The sequence below is a fragment of the Solanum stenotomum genome, chromosome 9 (genome assembly GCF_019186545.1).
Source record: "Solanum stenotomum isolate F172 chromosome 9, ASM1918654v1, whole genome shotgun sequence".
Taxonomy (NCBI): domain Eukaryota; kingdom Viridiplantae; phylum Streptophyta; class Magnoliopsida; order Solanales; family Solanaceae; genus Solanum; species Solanum stenotomum.
The window spans coordinates 57,102,313-57,119,274 of record NC_064290.1 but is presented as its reverse complement, the minus strand read 5'-3'; the positions used below and the strand labels follow the sequence as shown (position 1 = coordinate 57,119,274).

General features: G+C 33.8%; 2 protein-coding genes across 2 annotated transcripts; one reads left to right on the top strand and one right to left on the bottom strand.

Annotated features, from left to right (window-relative positions):
- The first annotated feature begins 1,844 nt into the window (after nucleotides 1-1,844).
- Nucleotides 1,845-6,962, top strand: LOC125876276 (putative protease Do-like 14). The gene is made up of 12 exons (XM_049557412.1): nucleotides 1,845-2,009; nucleotides 3,325-3,410; nucleotides 3,485-3,631; nucleotides 3,717-3,844; nucleotides 4,000-4,298; nucleotides 4,398-4,464; nucleotides 4,835-4,965; nucleotides 5,279-5,399; nucleotides 5,940-6,032; nucleotides 6,234-6,358; nucleotides 6,433-6,490; nucleotides 6,584-6,962. Exons 2-11 carry the CDS (start codon nucleotides 3,332-3,334, stop codon nucleotides 6,452-6,454), a joined length of 1,212 nt encoding a protein of 403 aa, XP_049413369.1. The 5' UTR covers nucleotides 1,845-2,009; nucleotides 3,325-3,331; the 3' UTR covers nucleotides 6,455-6,490; nucleotides 6,584-6,962.
- A 3,440-nt stretch (nucleotides 6,963-10,402) lies between these two features.
- LOC125877699 (probable protein phosphatase 2C 55) lies at nucleotides 10,403-11,245 on the bottom strand. The gene has a single exon (XM_049558926.1). It carries the CDS (start codon nucleotides 11,243-11,245, stop codon nucleotides 10,403-10,405), a length of 843 nt encoding a protein of 280 aa, XP_049414883.1.
- Between the last annotated feature and the right edge of the window lie 5,717 nt (nucleotides 11,246-16,962).

The window sequence follows — 16,962 nt, the reverse complement described above, 5'->3', positions numbered from 1 at the left end:
AATTTCTTATGTCATTGTTTTGGTGCTTGTTTTAGTCTATAAAGTGACGTAACAAGTTCGCACACTTTCTTTTCTTTACCAGGAACAACAAAACCATTGGGTTGTTCCATTTAAATTTCTTCCTCCAATTCTCCATTTAAGAAAGTTGTTTTCAAATTCATTTGATGAATTTGGAGGTCATATACCGCAGCTAATAATATTAACATCCGAATAGATGTAATTCTAGTTACTGACGAGTATATATCGACAAGATCAAGAGCTTGTTTTTGTCTAAAGACTTTGACAAAACGTCTTGCTTTATATTTGTCAACAGTTCCATCTACTTTCATTTTCCTTCTGAAGATTCACTTTGAACTCAAAGGTTTATTTTCTGGATGAAGATCAATTAACTTCCAATATGGTTGCTCAAGATTGCATCAATCTCACTATTGACACCATCTTTCCAAAAGGATGAGTCTACAGAAGACACAAGAAATGTTACAAAATCATATTCGGAGGAAGTAGATGTCCTTTGACATTTACAACGCCTCTGAATCTTTTTATTAAGTACATTCTCTTTTTTTTCCTTTCCAAGGTCTTTTAGACCCTTCACTAGACTACTCAAGTCTAATTTTACAGTCATAAGTCCTATTTTAATCCTTTTAGCAATAGAAACTTGGACTTTGGCTAGACACCCCCTCACTTTGAAATATTTCAAGTTGGATTTCCTTCCTTTCCATTTATCATATAGAATAAATTGTGTCATGAACAAACAAAATTGCTTTCTTTCTGGAAACACAACTTTTTGTTGTTCCCTTTTGCAGTAAGGATAGTTCCTCCACACAAGTTTTGTGGTAAACCTTAACTAATAAGTAATGCAACCATCATTTTCTTCAAAGTTCGGTTTTTTTTTCATTCTACAATTCCATTAGATTTAGGTGAATAGGACAGTAGTTTGATGGATAAAGTCATTTTCCAAACATATTTCTGCAAAAGGAGATTTATATTTTCCATCCCTATCACTTCTTATATTTTTCCCAACTGATTTTAAACTTCAATATTATATTGTCCAGATATTTATATTGTTTCATCCTTACCATTCAGCAAATAGACATAGTCATTTCTAATGCAATTGTCAATCAAAGTTCTGAGATACTTTTTCCCACCACAAGATGGTGTTGACTTAATATCACAAATGTCAGTGTAAATCAACTCTAATAGATTAGAATTCCTTTCAAAATCAACTCTAATGGATTAGAATTCATTTCAACAGATTTATAAGAATGTTCAGCAAACTTAGATTTCACACAAACATGAGTTTTGTAATTGACATGCCCTAAGTGTTCATGTCATAAACAGTTTGACTCAAGCAACTAAGAACAAATAAAAATACTGAGTTTGAAAAGCTCTCCGCGAGGAAGTTTTTCCTCACAAATATTTTGATCCTTTTTCTTACAATTTTGTGTGATACAAACATTGTTTAGAGTCATCACCTTGTCAAATGTCCTTTTCGGAAGGACATTTCCATAACTTTCAATTTGATTGTTATAGAACTACCCATGAACAAAGTTTTATCAGGTTCAATAAAGGCAACATAGTCCAAATGCTTCTTTTACAAAACATAACAAATGACTATTCACCAATATTCATGTCTATACAAATAGTTATATTTAATAGACATATCTTTTTATGAAAAATCAAAACATTTTAAGTGACACTTTTTCATAAAGAACACAATTATTTATAATACTATTTCAATAAAGTATGTTGGAAGTGACCACCTACTCTAACCCTAACATATTAGGCTGCAAGAACTATGTTTATCACAATATATCTATTTACATTTTTATTTGATAAAAAGAAAATATACACTTTTATTGTAGAAGTTGGATAGCTACTCTGATTAGCGGAGTTAGTATAAAGGTTGATTTCGCTTAGCCTTGTTTTCGTCGCTTGGCTCACATACTCCTGAGATTTCTGCCTCTCTGCAAGAGCTCATATTCCTGAGATTTCTGCGGACTCTCAGTCTGGTAAGATCGTGTTTGAAATTTGAGAGTCTTCTTTTTATGTTAATCCTTGTTTATGGGTGTTTATAGTGATTTTTATTTCTTCATCGATAGATTCTTCCTTATGTGTTTGTTTGTTAAGAACAGAGAATGAAGCACAAAGATTGATTTGAGCTAAGCTAATAACTAACTAAACTAGTGATAGAGTTACACAGACTTTCATTGATATATACCTTAAAAATAGTAATATATAAACCCTAGTTATGCTGAGATTTGAGAGTCTTCTTTTTATGTTAATCCTTGTTTATGGGTGTTTATAGTGATTTTTTTTTTTCATCGATAGATTCTTCCTTATGTGTTTGTTTGTTAAGAACAGAGAATGAAGCACAAAGATTGATTTGAACTAAGCTAATAACTAAACTAAACTAGTGATAGAGCTACACAGACTTTCATTGATATATACCTTAAAAATAGTAATATATAAACCCTTGTTATGCTGAGATTAGTTGTATTATGTTGGGTATATTTTGTTTGGTGTATTAATGGCAGTTTTGTCTTTAACTATGTTTATCCATATATTGCTAATAGCCTAATACCATGGTTTGCTATGTATTAGTTATACATCATAGGCTGAACATCCTACCAAACAAGGGATTATATAATATACATAAAAAAAATTTCTAATAAATGTGATTAAACAACCCCTAATTCCTAAAGAGCTAAACTGTAACTAAATCAGCTTTAATTAATTTAACTAACTCCCAAGTCCCAATGAAAAACCATGTACAACCTCCTTTAGCTCAAATCCGAATTGCACCATCACCTCTCCTCAAGAACTCCCATGTACAACCTTGTTGCCTCTTTTGATCATATGTCTATACTCTATCCACAATTTCTTCTGGCTCTACACAACGAAGACTAGCAACATTGGTAGTTGGGACATAATAACATATTTTCAATTGGGAAACATGGAATGCATGATATAGAGCAATGTGGAAGGCTTCTTTTGTCTGGTTTATTTTATTTGTTGTTGAGTTTTTTTTCCTGCTCTATTGTTCCTTCGTGTGTTTCATTCAAATGTGTTTTTTTCTCGATGTTTTTGTTGTATGTCCCTATTCATCCTCATGTGTTCTAACCTGGTTTAAGTATCTGTCTTTGGTATGTTTTATTGATGTGGTGATACGGGAGAGGGCTTGATATGATTTGGTACAATTTAAGTCGAATATTCAGAGGTGTTGAAATCAGATTATCGTTAAATGCTAATTTGATTGCATATTAGTGTTTAGTTGATTTTAATCATTGAAATGGTTATGTCGGAGTAAAATGACTTATTTTGTAGGTAAATTATGACTTTTGATGGTTTCAAAAGGAAGTGGGTGGAAGCTTTTACTCCGTGGAAGAGGGAGCTAACGGAGGCTCAGTGCAGTGAGTTTCATAAAAAAAATCTCAACTTACTGATATCAAAATTCATTTTCATATGTTTGTTGGAAATTATGCAGGTTCTGACTTTGTAAGTGAACCAATAAAGTTGAGTCGAACAGAACAAGGATTTTGTTTGAATCCTCAAAATAAGCATTTAGATGTTTACACAAAGAGGGCTGCTTTAAAAGTTTCCACATCCGTCGTCAGTCTTAAATCATACTCGGGTATTTATTCTCGATAGTTTTATTTCTTTTCTCATATTTGCTGCTTCCTTCTATATTTGTTTCTTTATTTTTATGTTCATTGCAGGGGAAAAGGAGATATTTCAATGTTCTGGGACTATTATAGAAAGTGTGAATAGTTATAGTATAATATTAACCTCTGCAAGTCTCTTTAGGTGTTCCACGAGTGGAAATTCTATAGCGGATAATATCAAGGTTGGTGATTTCTTTTTATCCCATTCTCAAATTTATCTAATAATTTCTTTAACCAAATTAGTATTTGTTAATCTCTTGATTATTGGTGATCCTCTTTATGTCATTTCTTGCCAAATTCTTGCTAGATTATTTGATAATTATAACTATTTATTTAGGTTATCGTGCACCTATTCGATGGAAGATCATTTGATGGTCAAATCGAATCATATGACCTCCACTACAATGTTGCTGCCGTAAAGATTCAATCAGACACAACACTTCCAATTGCATCCTTGGCTCATTTAAGTGATTCTATCACAATTAATCCGAGCCAGCTCCGGAGTACTGAGGAGAATTCATTTCAACTTCGTCCACATTCAAATTCAGTTGATCTTATTCCTGGAGATATAGTTATTGCACTTGGACGTTTTTATGCGAAGCCGTATGGTATCACTGCTGCTCCTGGTGAATTCTGGTTGGTGTTTTCATTTGACTTTTCCTTTATTGCATACTTGATTGTCATGTTTGTTATTGAGACTTCTCTCTCAATTATTTTTATGGTTGATCCTTGTAGCATTGATCGCTGTGACGATGACTTAGAGTGTAAAGAGCTTCTCAAGGCAACTTGCAATATTATGAGAGTAACTTTCTTTCACAATTTTTTAAAGAAAATCTCTCGCATTTATCTCTTACTTTGGTAGTTAGTCACTTTGTTTGTTTTGCTAATGAATACTCCCTTTTGTTCCAAATTCAAGAGTATCAATACTGTCACATGAATCACAAATGCATGAATGTGATGTACCAAGAAATCAGCGGTTCCTAATAAAAACACTTCTCTCTAGGAGTGAGTAACTTTCTTATGGGCTGTGACAAGCTAATAGCACCACTTATTTTGAAATCGAGGGAGTATATTCTTAATCAATGACAAATGATACGAATGTTTTATCTATATTTGTTGTCTGTTAGTTTTTCTAACATTGCTAATTCAGGGCTTTTTCCTTGTTATTGTAGTGCGGTATTGGGGGGCCACTTATTAACCGCTATGGAGAAGTTATTGGTATCTGCTTTTATGATCCATGCTCTATTGCATTCTTGCCAATCAATATAGCTTCCATATGGTGGGAGCATTATAAGAAATACAGGTACCTCAAGTTTTAAGGACTTATTGTGTCAAAGTGTTGCCTAATGATATGCTAATGTATAGACCTTATTCCGATTCTTGGTTTATCTCTAATGTCGCTTAAACTTTTACTAACTTGCAAAAGATTGAATAGAAAAAATTGCGAAACAATAAAATTATGACCTTTATTTCTGGAAATATGTTGTTCCATTCTCATATCCATGATGGACCTTTGTTTCAAATGTAATGAAGAAAAGTGGAGAGCATTTAGACTTATATAGAAAATCTAATCACAAATACCTGGTACTAATCTTTAGGTTTTATTTGTATCATAGACAATCACGTCGACCTTGGCTTGGGATGGAAGTAACTAACCTTTATGCAGCTCGCCTACGAATTCTGGAAATAATTATTTCAAAGTTCCCTGATGTCTTGAATGGTGTCATTGTTGAAGAGGTATGCTCTATATATTATTACAGCTTTTTTTGTGGGAAATCGTTCTTTTGATGGTATTGATGTCCCTCTACTTTATAGTTGCTGAATTAAGCAGGCACATTATAGCACCAGGGTAGAATAGGCCAGGTTTAGGTGCAGTGATCAGGTGCCCGTTTGTATATGATACGCCTAAAGAAATACAACAACTACACACATCAATCCCAAACTAGTTGGAGTAGACCCTATGAATCCTCGCTGTCCATGTTAACTCATGTGCATAAAGAAAAATACTTCATTTTAATTTGTAAATGCTGAAATTTTGAACATGCTACAAATGCAAAAGATAAGTAATAACATGAATTTGATGTAGGAAACAGGAGAAGTGTAAAAGAATGGCAAACACCATCAATTGTACTAAGTAGTAAACAACGTAGTTGCAACTTTTTCGCGCAGGTTGTTATGAACTTCTGTTATTAAAAGTTACTCTGTTCAACCATGTATGTTGTTAGTTGAAATTAGTTAAATCATTGTTACTAATTGCTGGATAAAACTGTTCAACAGGTCCTACCTGGTTCTTCTGCTGAATCTGCTGGGATAAAACCCAATGATGTTATAATTCAGTTTGGTGGAAAAAGAATTCAGAGTTTCTTGGAGGTATATTACCTTTCTTGTTATTGTGTAGAGTATGGCAATTGCTTCTTCACAAGTTTGTGGGCTCCTTATGGTTGTATCGCTCTGTGAGCAACTGAGCATGTTCATTTTTATCGTTGTAGTCAATCTTTCGTACTTGCTTTGTGTTTATCATTGCAATGCAGGATGCAAACTGATTCTAATATGTGTGCTTTTTATCATTAGCTATTCGAAACCATGTGGAATAATGTTGGAGAATCTGTGGAGTTGGTTGTGATAAGAACAAGTCATGATGTTCCTGTACATCTTAGCATGGTGGTGGAGGAGGTCACGTCAGATAAATTATACAGGTATCATATTTTTCTTTCTTCGTGATGATTTACCTTCATTCTCGGTATCTTATAAAACACATTCGTTATTTCAGCTGGCCACATTGGGAGGTATGATGACATTCAAGAATAGTTACATCTTAAGGGTTGCAGGTAATGGTAATATAATATGATGGTGCTTGGACTTCATAACATGTCTTGCTAGTTAAAGCTTATTTTGCGCTATATTTTTGGTGATGTTTGCAGATAGAGTAGTAAGCAGTTTGCCCCCAAAATACAATCGACTTTTTGGGAAACACTTCTTGGAGTTATAGAATATTTTGGCAGTTCCATTGTATAGTATTGCAATGGGATGTTCTCCAAGCATTTTGTTGCATTAGTATGACAACATGGGAAATCTAGTTAGTAGTTGGTCAAATTATCTTATAGTAAGTAATTTTTGACTTATCTATGTATTTATTGGTAGATACAAAAAGTATTGGCTTATGAGTTAAAAATCAGTCAAAAAAGAATCATAAGTTAGTCGTCCTCAACTTATGATTGTACGGTTTCTAGACACTTTTGATTTGATTTTATCCGTAATATCTTTTGTAAATCTCCAAAATACTCTTTCTAAAATATAACTTTAGTTACCTCTTCATTCCATTTTTATCGTTCATTTTAATATTATATTTATCAATATTCTCAAGGACATTTAAGCCATTTTGAAAAGGAAAAAAAACACGTTTAACTGATTCAAACACTTCTATCCATATATGTAAAATCAGCTTTTGACACCTAAAAATGATTTTCAACACTAGATGCTTGGCAACTATTTTTAATCAATTAATTGGAACTGGCAATAGTTCCTTCTGTCCAAATAAATAACAGAAGTTTCCAAATTAAAGAATCATACAATCATAAGAAACGTGAAAAATCAATCTTTCATCAATACATAGTAATAAAAATAGAATGAAGTAGTGGTTCAAGACAAACGTAACATTATAAATACCAAGGAAGATTAGTATTACGAAATCAAATCAAAAACTTATGTTACATCTTTGATTTCATTTGTTTTAGTAGTTTTGACTTGATATTTCACATTGCAACCCATTTATTTTTTAGTTAGACTTGATAGATAATCTTTTTTCAAATATTTTCATAATTTATGACATCATATTTATAATATTAATCTTTTTGTCAAACATGTATTTTATGATGTTCATAAATGTTGTACTTCTAGTTTTCATTATTAATTCAATTAAAGTATACTAATTTGAAAAATATAAATCAATTATTAATATTAGTTAAGTACATATGTTTGTTGATTAACATATTTTTAAAAGATAATATATATCTTAAATATTTAATATAAATCATTTATAAAGGCTCTTATTTGTCTAACATAGATTTTTAATTTTAGATAATTAACTTTTATTTTTAAAATTTAATATAATCTTATGATTACAGTTATGCGGCCAAACAATACATTTATAATTACGCTGTAATTATATTGTGGCAAATAAATAGGTTAATTCAATTACCAGGTGACTTTTGAAATAGACCCTTAATTTAAAGCTCAATAAAATATGTTGTTCTTCAATTTTTAATTAGTTTTTCCTATTGGGTAAGATTATTCGATTATTGCTTATCAAATTACCAGTTTTGCGTGGTATGTGTGTGTCAATTTATATATAATTTTGCGTTAGAAGTTAGATAATGGAATTTAATAAACATGGTATGAAAGGTATTTTGGAAAACTAAAGTGAAATCACATCATTAGATCTAATTTTTTAAAGAACAATACATGTATCAGATCTAAACACAAAATAAATTACGAAAAGGGGCTAAAAATACCCTTGGACTATTTGATAAGGTCTAAGAATACCCTGCATCCATCTATTGGGCTAAAAATACCCCTCAATCCACCTTTTTGGTCCATTTCTACCCTTAAAACTAACAGTCACTTTTTAAAAAATTATTATTATTATTATTATTATTATTTGAACAAGTATATATATAATTTGGTAGTTTCATACTAGTCACACCATATACTAGTAAAAAGAGAAACTCATCAACCACAATATCAAATATACTCCAATAATTTTGTGGGTCTAACATAATACAAAAGTATCATTGAATTTCATATCTTTTGCTCTAAAATTAAATTAGACACCAAGTCTAATTTTATCTTTATCATAAGCAAAGAACCCCCACATTTCAAATATGATCTCAAAAATATTTTTCAAGTATTTGAAAATAGTTTTTCCACATATTTTTTTCCATACAATCAAAATGTCATCAGCAATATGAAACCTCTTTTGGAAACATTATTCTACAAAAGAATTTTAGTGCTTTAAATCCTTTTGACAATCTTTACACAATGTCAAAGTTCATTCCATAGAGGCACCTATTGCAGGCACAAAATCACAAACTTTAAGTCACTGGTCTTTCTTCTATCACAATTAGACATACCACTTAGTATTTAGAATACTAATAATAAAGACAAAAACTTTTGTTTTTCTATTTAACAATGAAGTTTGTAGAAAATCAAAAGTACAACACTGACTTATTAGGTGAAAGTTTCATATTCTTCAAACCAATTGCATAGTCCAATTTATCCAGAGTAGAAAACTACAAAAGTTTTTAGTCTACAACAATCAGGCAAAAACAAATTTCACACAGAGTACAAAACTACAAAAGCTTTTTTTTCCTCCAAACAAAATAAAACATATTCTTAGATTATCACATAGAAATGATTTTCTTTTCAAATAGCCTTCCAACAATAACATTTTGACATACTATTTTATCAAACAAAATTATGCATCTCTCATTTTGCAAACTAAAGAATTTTAAAGGTAACACTATTTGCCAAGGAAAATTCATTCCAAAACATATGGTTTGCAAATCTTTTCCAAAGATACAGATGATAAGTATCAAAAGAATTAACTTTTAGAAACTAATTTTCTCCTAATAATAAGAAGGTTACCTGGTGTAATCTTTAACCGGAATACCACCAATTTTTCTGGTACATTCTCAATTCGATTTTGCTAAACAAGGCATCGAATTCTGAAGAAGTGGTGCATTAATCTTCATTTTCCATTCACACCTTTTAAAACCCAACAATTGGCTTTCCTTGCTTCACAATGAGCTCAGCTTAAAAATACTATATTTGGTGGGGAAGACAGGAAAATGCAGCTAACGTTCTGATTCAATCAAGATGTGCCCCGTTGTGTTAATCATGCTCAGAGGGCTCTCAAAGTCATGAGATGTCAGCATGAGATACTTGGAGTGGTGGAAGGACCAAAACGTTGCATCAGACGATGCAGTTAAGCATGTAACCAAGAAAAATGGTCTATAACTCATGGAAGGACACCAAGACTGTCATGAGGACACTACGAAATGTTGAATGCCTCTGTATGTTGTGAATTTGTGCAGAAATGTGATGAGATTATAACAGATGGAACTCACACCGAATCTTCTTCAGCTTTGGAATTCCCACCGAAAGGGAGGCCTTAGTTCGCTAAAATGAGTTTGCATATTAGCAATGATTCAGGGGAAGCTCATACGGTACAATTACATACTATGATCGTGATACCTTCCTTTAGCTGGACTAATCCAGATTTGTGTAGGGTAGGGGTTAGAGGGGAAGCGCTCCCTAGGACCAGGAGTTTCCTAGGTTTGATCCAATCCATCCCAGTTAACTCCTTAGTCTTTGGTTTAAGTGACCAAACAACATCCAGGACAAGGTGTCGACGATTAACTATTGTTTCATAGTGATTAATAAATCTTTGTTTTTTGCCTGTTTGCTAAGTAGACTACTCTGATCTACATAGGGGCAACAAAGCATTGAACTGTTTACAATGTAACCAAATATTTTTGATGTTCTGATTCGATCAAGATGGTCCCCGTTATATACCACACACGAATAAAAATTTAAACTCAAGAAGATTATGAGCATCAATAGCAAAAAAAAAAAGTCTAAGAAAGTTCATCCAAACTCATTTTAGCAAATTTGATCAGGCATATTTTACATCATTTATAAGCACAAATCATAAATCCTAAACCTTAAACCCCTAAACAGAACTATCGGGGTAAAATATGGGCAACTATCACTGTAATGTCATCACGCTTGCCACCAGGACGATATTTGTTAGCTTTGGAGCATTCTTCAGCAAAAGGTGTAAAAAGAGTTTTACTTTCTGATTTCTGCAGGGCATATTCTGCAATCTTCTGTGCTAACATCTTCGAAAATGTTTCCAGTTTACGCAAATCCACTAGCCTGTCGTGTACTAATTTCTCCAACTCATGGTTGTAAACATTATCGAACAATCCATCTGTAGCCATCACTATCACATCCCCTATTCTTACTGTAGCTTTAATTTCTTGTGCCACACTTGGATCATCTAATTTAACACCATTCCCTAACTGAAAGGGATAATTGAATCCTTTTTGCTGAATTTCTGATTTGTAAACTATGTCCCCGTCTCTTAGAACAACAAACCCACTATCACCAACGTTGACCGCGTGTATAGTATCACACACTAAAGTCAAAATACAAGCTGTTGACGAACCTTGACATTTTGTGTTAAAATAAGCTTCTTTGAGAACTTCCATTGGGTGAATTTTGTTCCTTTGATCTTTCTGCTTCTGAATCGATAATTCAGCGTTTCTAACCAACTGTCTCGAATATTCTCCAGAATCGATTCCCTTTTTGGCCCAGCTACCAACGCCATCTGCTACACCTATGGTTTCTTCCTCGCTGCAAATAAAATGTGCATCTTCCCCGAGAGGCACTTTGTCAGATCGAGGTATGTAAAACGAGCCAGCCGCCATCTTCGTCCTGAAATTCCCATTAAGAAAACTTGAAACGTTATTAGTACTCTCACCGCGAAAGCTTAGATCCTTGTCTATATCCATCTCATCCATCGCCACTTAAGAAACTAGTAAAGAAGTGACAGAGACAAATTTATATAAGCGGATTAAAAAAAATAGCAGAGTACTATCGCTTAGGATTTGAACTTGTTACCTAAAGCAATTATTGAATTTCCTTTTAAATTGACAAATTTCTTCATATTAGGAGAATCACTAGTTCATATATAATGAAAATAAATAAATCATTTTCCATAATCGCGCAAAACGCCAAAACATCTTATGGACACTAAATAACACCTTGAGATACAAGGTAATCTCTCAGTTTCAATTTGTTTGACCAATTTGACTTGGCACAGAATTTAAGAAAATAAAGAAGACTTTTGATCTTGTGGTATAAAAATAAAGATACGTCAAATTTACTAAAATGTCCATTAATTTTGTGGTTTGAAACATGATATATGGAAAGTTGAAACTAAAAAATTGCTAAAAAAAGGGAAAGAATCACTTTTTTAAAAGGACTAAAAAGGAAGGCGGGTCAAACAAATTGACATATAGCGTTTGGGTCGGAATTTCATTTGGAACATCCTACCCAACTGGTCCAAATAAACAGGTCCAAAACTCATATAAGCAAACCATCGGTTTATTACCCAACAAATGTGGGACTCTTAACACCCCTTCACGCCCAGACCCAACTGGAACGTGGATTGAAAGCACAAACGAAGATGGACCTAGCTCTCATACCAGGTAATAGACAAGGTGCGGAGAGTAACTTATCTCATTACTCAAAGATACAATGATATAAATACACGAAGAAAATAAGTTAACTATGTTAACTAGATATTCAAATCCCTAAAACTCTGTATACCATCGTATACATAATAATAATAATAATAATTGTGATATCGTAAAAAAAATTATGTTTAGAAGGGTTCTGTGAAGTGAAAATATTCAAAAAGACTTAAAATTCATACCTATATAGATGCACACATTTTGCTCATCGCAGGACGAGGGCTCCCCGTGGACTGCAAAGGCCAACTAAGGCTTTTATATATCACATGAGAGTCATGTTAAACGGGCAGTCCACTGCACTAAAGCTTCTGCTATGCAACAGGGTCCAAGGAAGGGCCTGATCACAAGGGTCAATTGTACGTAGTCTTACGTTGCATTCCTGCGAGAGGCTATTTTCAAGGCTTGAACCCGTGACCTCCTGGTCACATGGCAATAATTTTACCGGTTATTCCAGGGCTCCCCTTCTCACATGAGAGTGTCTATATTCAAAAAGTGGTGGTTGGTTTTGTAAGTTTTGGTACCAAAATTATACAATCTTATTCATCCATAGAGATACATATTTATAGTATAGAAAACTGACTAACAAGCTATCAGATCCCTTGATTTTGGCAGATTTGAGAATCAAGATCCTAATATTCAATAGCAAATCAGATATGATTTTATAAGATCAATTTAAATCCTAAAAATCATACATGATCACACTTTAGATATTTACAAATCAACATTCCCCCTCAAGTTGGCATGTAAATATCTGTCATGCCTAACTTGCTTACAAGAATTTCAAACTTTGGTTTAAACAAGCCTTTTGTGAAAATATCCGCAATTTGCTCATTTGTTGTGACGAAAGGCATGCACACGTCCCTTCTTTAATCTGTAAAGCTTTCAATGCCTCTATCTTGACCTTTTCTGAAAAACAATCCTTTCCCTGGTGAACTTTTCAGATATCTTAGAATCTTGTAGACCGCTTCTTGGTGCTCTTCTTTTGGAGAGTGCATAAATTGACTCACTAAGCTTACAACAAAAGCTATATCAGGTCGAGTGTGATAAGTAGATCAACTTCCCCACTAGTCTCTGATATTGACTTTGGTCAACTGTATATCCTTCTTTGTTTCCAAATTTAATATTCAGATCAATAGGTGTTTCAGCTGGACGACAACCACTCATAACTGTCTCATTTAGAAGATCTAGTACATACTTCCTTTGTGACACCATAATGCCTTTTTTTATCTTTCTACTTCCATGCCAAGAAAATATTTCAACTGACCTAAATCTTTGATCTCAAATTCGAGGCCAATTGTGCCTTTAAATTCTTCATTTCGGGCAAGTCATCTCGTATAAGTATAATATCATCAACATACACTATCAGGATAGTTGTCTTTCCCTTAAGAGAATGTCAAATGAACATGGTGTGATCTGCTTGCCCTTGAGTGTACCCTTGTTTTTTTACAAACTGAGTAAATCTCTCAAACTAAGATCTTGGAGATTGTTTGAGCCCGTAGAGAGATTTTTTTAGCTTGTACACTCTAGTTCCATACCTTTCTTCAAAACCCGGAGGAGGATCCATGTAGACTTCTTCTTCAAGTTTTCCATTTAAGAATACATTCTTCACATCCAATTGTTGAAGGGGCCAATCAAGATTAGCTGCAATGGTCAGAAGAACCCTGATTGAATTCAACTTGGCAATTGGAGCAAATGTCTCAAGATAGTCAATTCCATAGGTATGAGTAAACCCTTTTGCTACCATACGTGTCTTATACCTCTCCAAGGACCCATCATATTTAAATTTGATGGTAAACGCCCACTTGCAACCCATTGTTTTGTTTCCACGTGGTAGTTCCACCATTTCCTAGATTTCATTTCTCTTAAGAGCATTCATCTCCTCTAGAATTACCTCTTTCCACTTGGGAACATTCAAAGCATCCTGCACATTTCTCGGTATATCCATTCCAGATAATTGAGAAAGAAAAGTTATATAGGAAGGACATAAGTTTCTATATGACACAAATTTTGACATGGGATGGTTTGTGACTTTTCTTACTCATTTACGTTTGGCAATTGGAAGATCAAGGTCTAAAATAACAAGGGGCAAATCAGAATTAGATTCTGGAGAATTACCTTGTATATCAGTAAGATCTTGCGGAGTGGACTTTTGGTTCTGCTGAGCGTCCTTAGTCTCTTTTTCTTGATTTCGATTTCTTCTCATGTAAACTTGCAATTCCTTTGTTTGATCCATGTCCTTGTCAATAATTGCATCATGAAAAGACTCTACTGTCTCAATTTCCTTATTCACTATATAAGTTGGGATCTCTTACCTTATCAAGGTTGTTACTACCAAAAGTACTATTTCCAGTATATATCATAAAAGGTAGATCATTTTGTTTCTCGCATGTGAGGTCGCGAGAATCCTTACTATCCATTGAATCTTCACTATGTTTCTCCCCTTGAAGATGAGTTCCAAAAAATAATTGAGATTCAAAAAAAGTGACATCCATTCTGACAATAACCTTCCTAGTATTTGGGTCATAACACTTGTATCCCTTTTGACTAGAGGCATAGCCAACAAAAACACATTTTTTAGCACGTGGATCAAGTTTACTCCTATTATGATCATGAACATGAACAAGTACACTACACCCAAAGACTCTGAAAAGTAGATCAGTGGTCAATCTAGAAGTAGGGAAGTAGATCAGTGGTCAAAAGACTTTTGAACATACTAAAAGGGGTTTTAAAATCTAGAACACGGGAAGGCATCCTATTAATAAGATAACTGGATGTCAAAAGAGCTTCTCCCCAAAGAAATTTAGGGACTCCACTTGTGAATATTAAGGCTCTAGTTACCTCCATAAGATGCCTATTTTTTCTCTCAGCTACTCCATTTTGTTGGGGTGTATTAGGACATGAACTTTGGTGCACTATTCCCTTGGAAGTGAAAAAATTGCCTAGATGGTCATTAAAATACTCTCTCCCATTGTCACTCCGAAATATTTGAATCTTCTCATGAAATTGTGTTTCGGCCATAACATAAAAAACCTCAAATATATGTTTTACTTCACTTTTGTCTTTCAATAAGTACACCCAAGTTAGTCTAGTGTGATCATCTATGAAACTCACAAACCACCCTTTTCCATTTACAGTTGCTACCCTAGAAGGTCTCCAAACATCGCTATGGATTAACTTAAAGGGTTTTGTGGCATTGTATTTTTGGGAAGAAAAATATGAACGTCTGTGTTTAGCCATTTCACAAAATTCACACTGGAAAGAGGATGTACTTTTATTCATAAACAACTGAGGTAACAAGAGTTTCAAATAATGAAAACTAGGATGACCAAGTCTATAGTGCCATAACATGACTTTATTATCAACTTGAACAGAGTTCAAACAAGCTGAACTAAGATTTACTGAACTGTCCCCGTTTTCAAGAAAATAGAGACCTTCAGACTCTCTAGCATTGCCAATCATCCTCCCCGAGACCTTGTCCTGAAATACGCATGAAATAGAGTCAAAGATAGCACTCCAATTAATGTTTTGAGTCAATTTGTTGATGGACTAAAGATTATGAGACAGTTTTGGAACATGANTTTTGACTAGGGGCATAGCCAACAAAAACACATTTTTTAGCACGTGGATCAAGTTTACTCCTATTATGATCATGAACATGAACAAGTACACTACACCCAAAGACTCTCAAAGGTAGATCAGTGGTCAATCTAGAAGTAGGGAAGTATGTCTTGAACATACTAAAAGGGGTTTTAAAATCTAGAACACGGGAAGGCATCCTATTAATAAGATAAGTGGATGTCAAAAGAGCTTCTCCCCAAAGAAATTTAGGGACTCCTCTTGTGAATATTAAGGCTCTAGTTACCTCCATAAGATGCCTATTTTTTCTCTCAGCTACTCCATTTTGTTGGGGTGTATTAGGACATGAACTTTGGTGCACTATTCCCTTGGAAGTGAAAAAAATTGCCTAGATGGTCATTAAAATACTCTCTCCCATTATCACTCCGAAATATTTGAATCTTCTCATGAAATTGTGTTTCGACCATAACATAAAAAACCTCAAATATATGTTTTACTTCACTTTTGTCTTTCAATAAGTACACCCAAGTTAGTCTAGTGTGATCATCTATGAAACTCACAAACCACTTTTTTCCATTTACAGTTGCTACCCTAGAAGGTCTCCAAACATCGCTATGGATTAACTTAAAGGGTTTTGTGGCATTGTATTTTTGGGAAGAAAAATATGAACGTTTGTGTTTAGCCATTTCACAAAATTCACACTAGAAAGAGGATGTACTTTTATTTATAAACAACTGAGGTAACAAGAGTTTCAAATAATGAAAACTAGGATGACCAAGTCTATAGTGCCATAACATGACTTTATTATCAACTTGAACAGAGTTCAAACAAGCTGAACTAAGATTTACTGAATTGTCCCCGTTTTCAAGAAAATAGAGACCTTCAGACTCTCTAGCATTGCCAATCATCCTCCCCGAGACCTTGTCCTTAAATACGCATGAAATAGAGTCAAAGATAGCACGACAATTAATGTTTTGAGTCAATTTGTTGATGGACTAAAGATTATGAGATAGTTTTGGAACATGAAGGACATCAAAAAGGGTCAAAAGAGGGGTTAGTTTGACTATCCCTTTTCCAGCAATTGCTGAGAGGGAACCATCAGCAATTTTGACTTTTTTATTTCCTGCTAAAGGAGTGTAAGTTGAAAAAAAATGGGAATTCCATGTCATGTGATCACTAGCCCCTGAATCTATGATCCAAGGACTTATACCACTTGAATCTGTACTCACAAAAACGGAGGGGTACATTACCTGCTTGGGAAAAAGAACAAGTGGGAGTAGAAGAATTAGATTTACTGGTTTGGAGTTGAGGTTGAGGTTGGAGAACTTGGGAGAAATTTGTGCAGCCACTCTACTTGTTCCTTAGTGAAAGGTTGCCTTTCTAGAGAAGATCGTAGCCCTGGTTCT

Bases quoted from the DNA above. Each gene is read 5' to 3' on its own strand.
- LOC125876276 (XM_049557412.1), top strand. From the start codon at position 3,332: ATGACTTTTGATGGTTTCAAAAGGAAGTGGGTGGAAGCTTTTACTCCG. The intron at 4,465-4,834 runs GTAACTTTCTTT...TTGTTATTGTAG, and splicing joins CAACTTGCAATATTATGAGA to TGCGGTATTGGGGGGCCACT. The intron at 6,033-6,233 runs GTATATTACCTT...TTTTATCATTAG, and splicing joins GAATTCAGAGTTTCTTGGAG to CTATTCGAAACCATGTGGAA.
- LOC125877699 (XM_049558926.1), bottom strand. From the start codon at position 11,245: ATGGATGAGATGGATATAGACAAGGATCTAAGCTTTCGCGGTGAGAGT.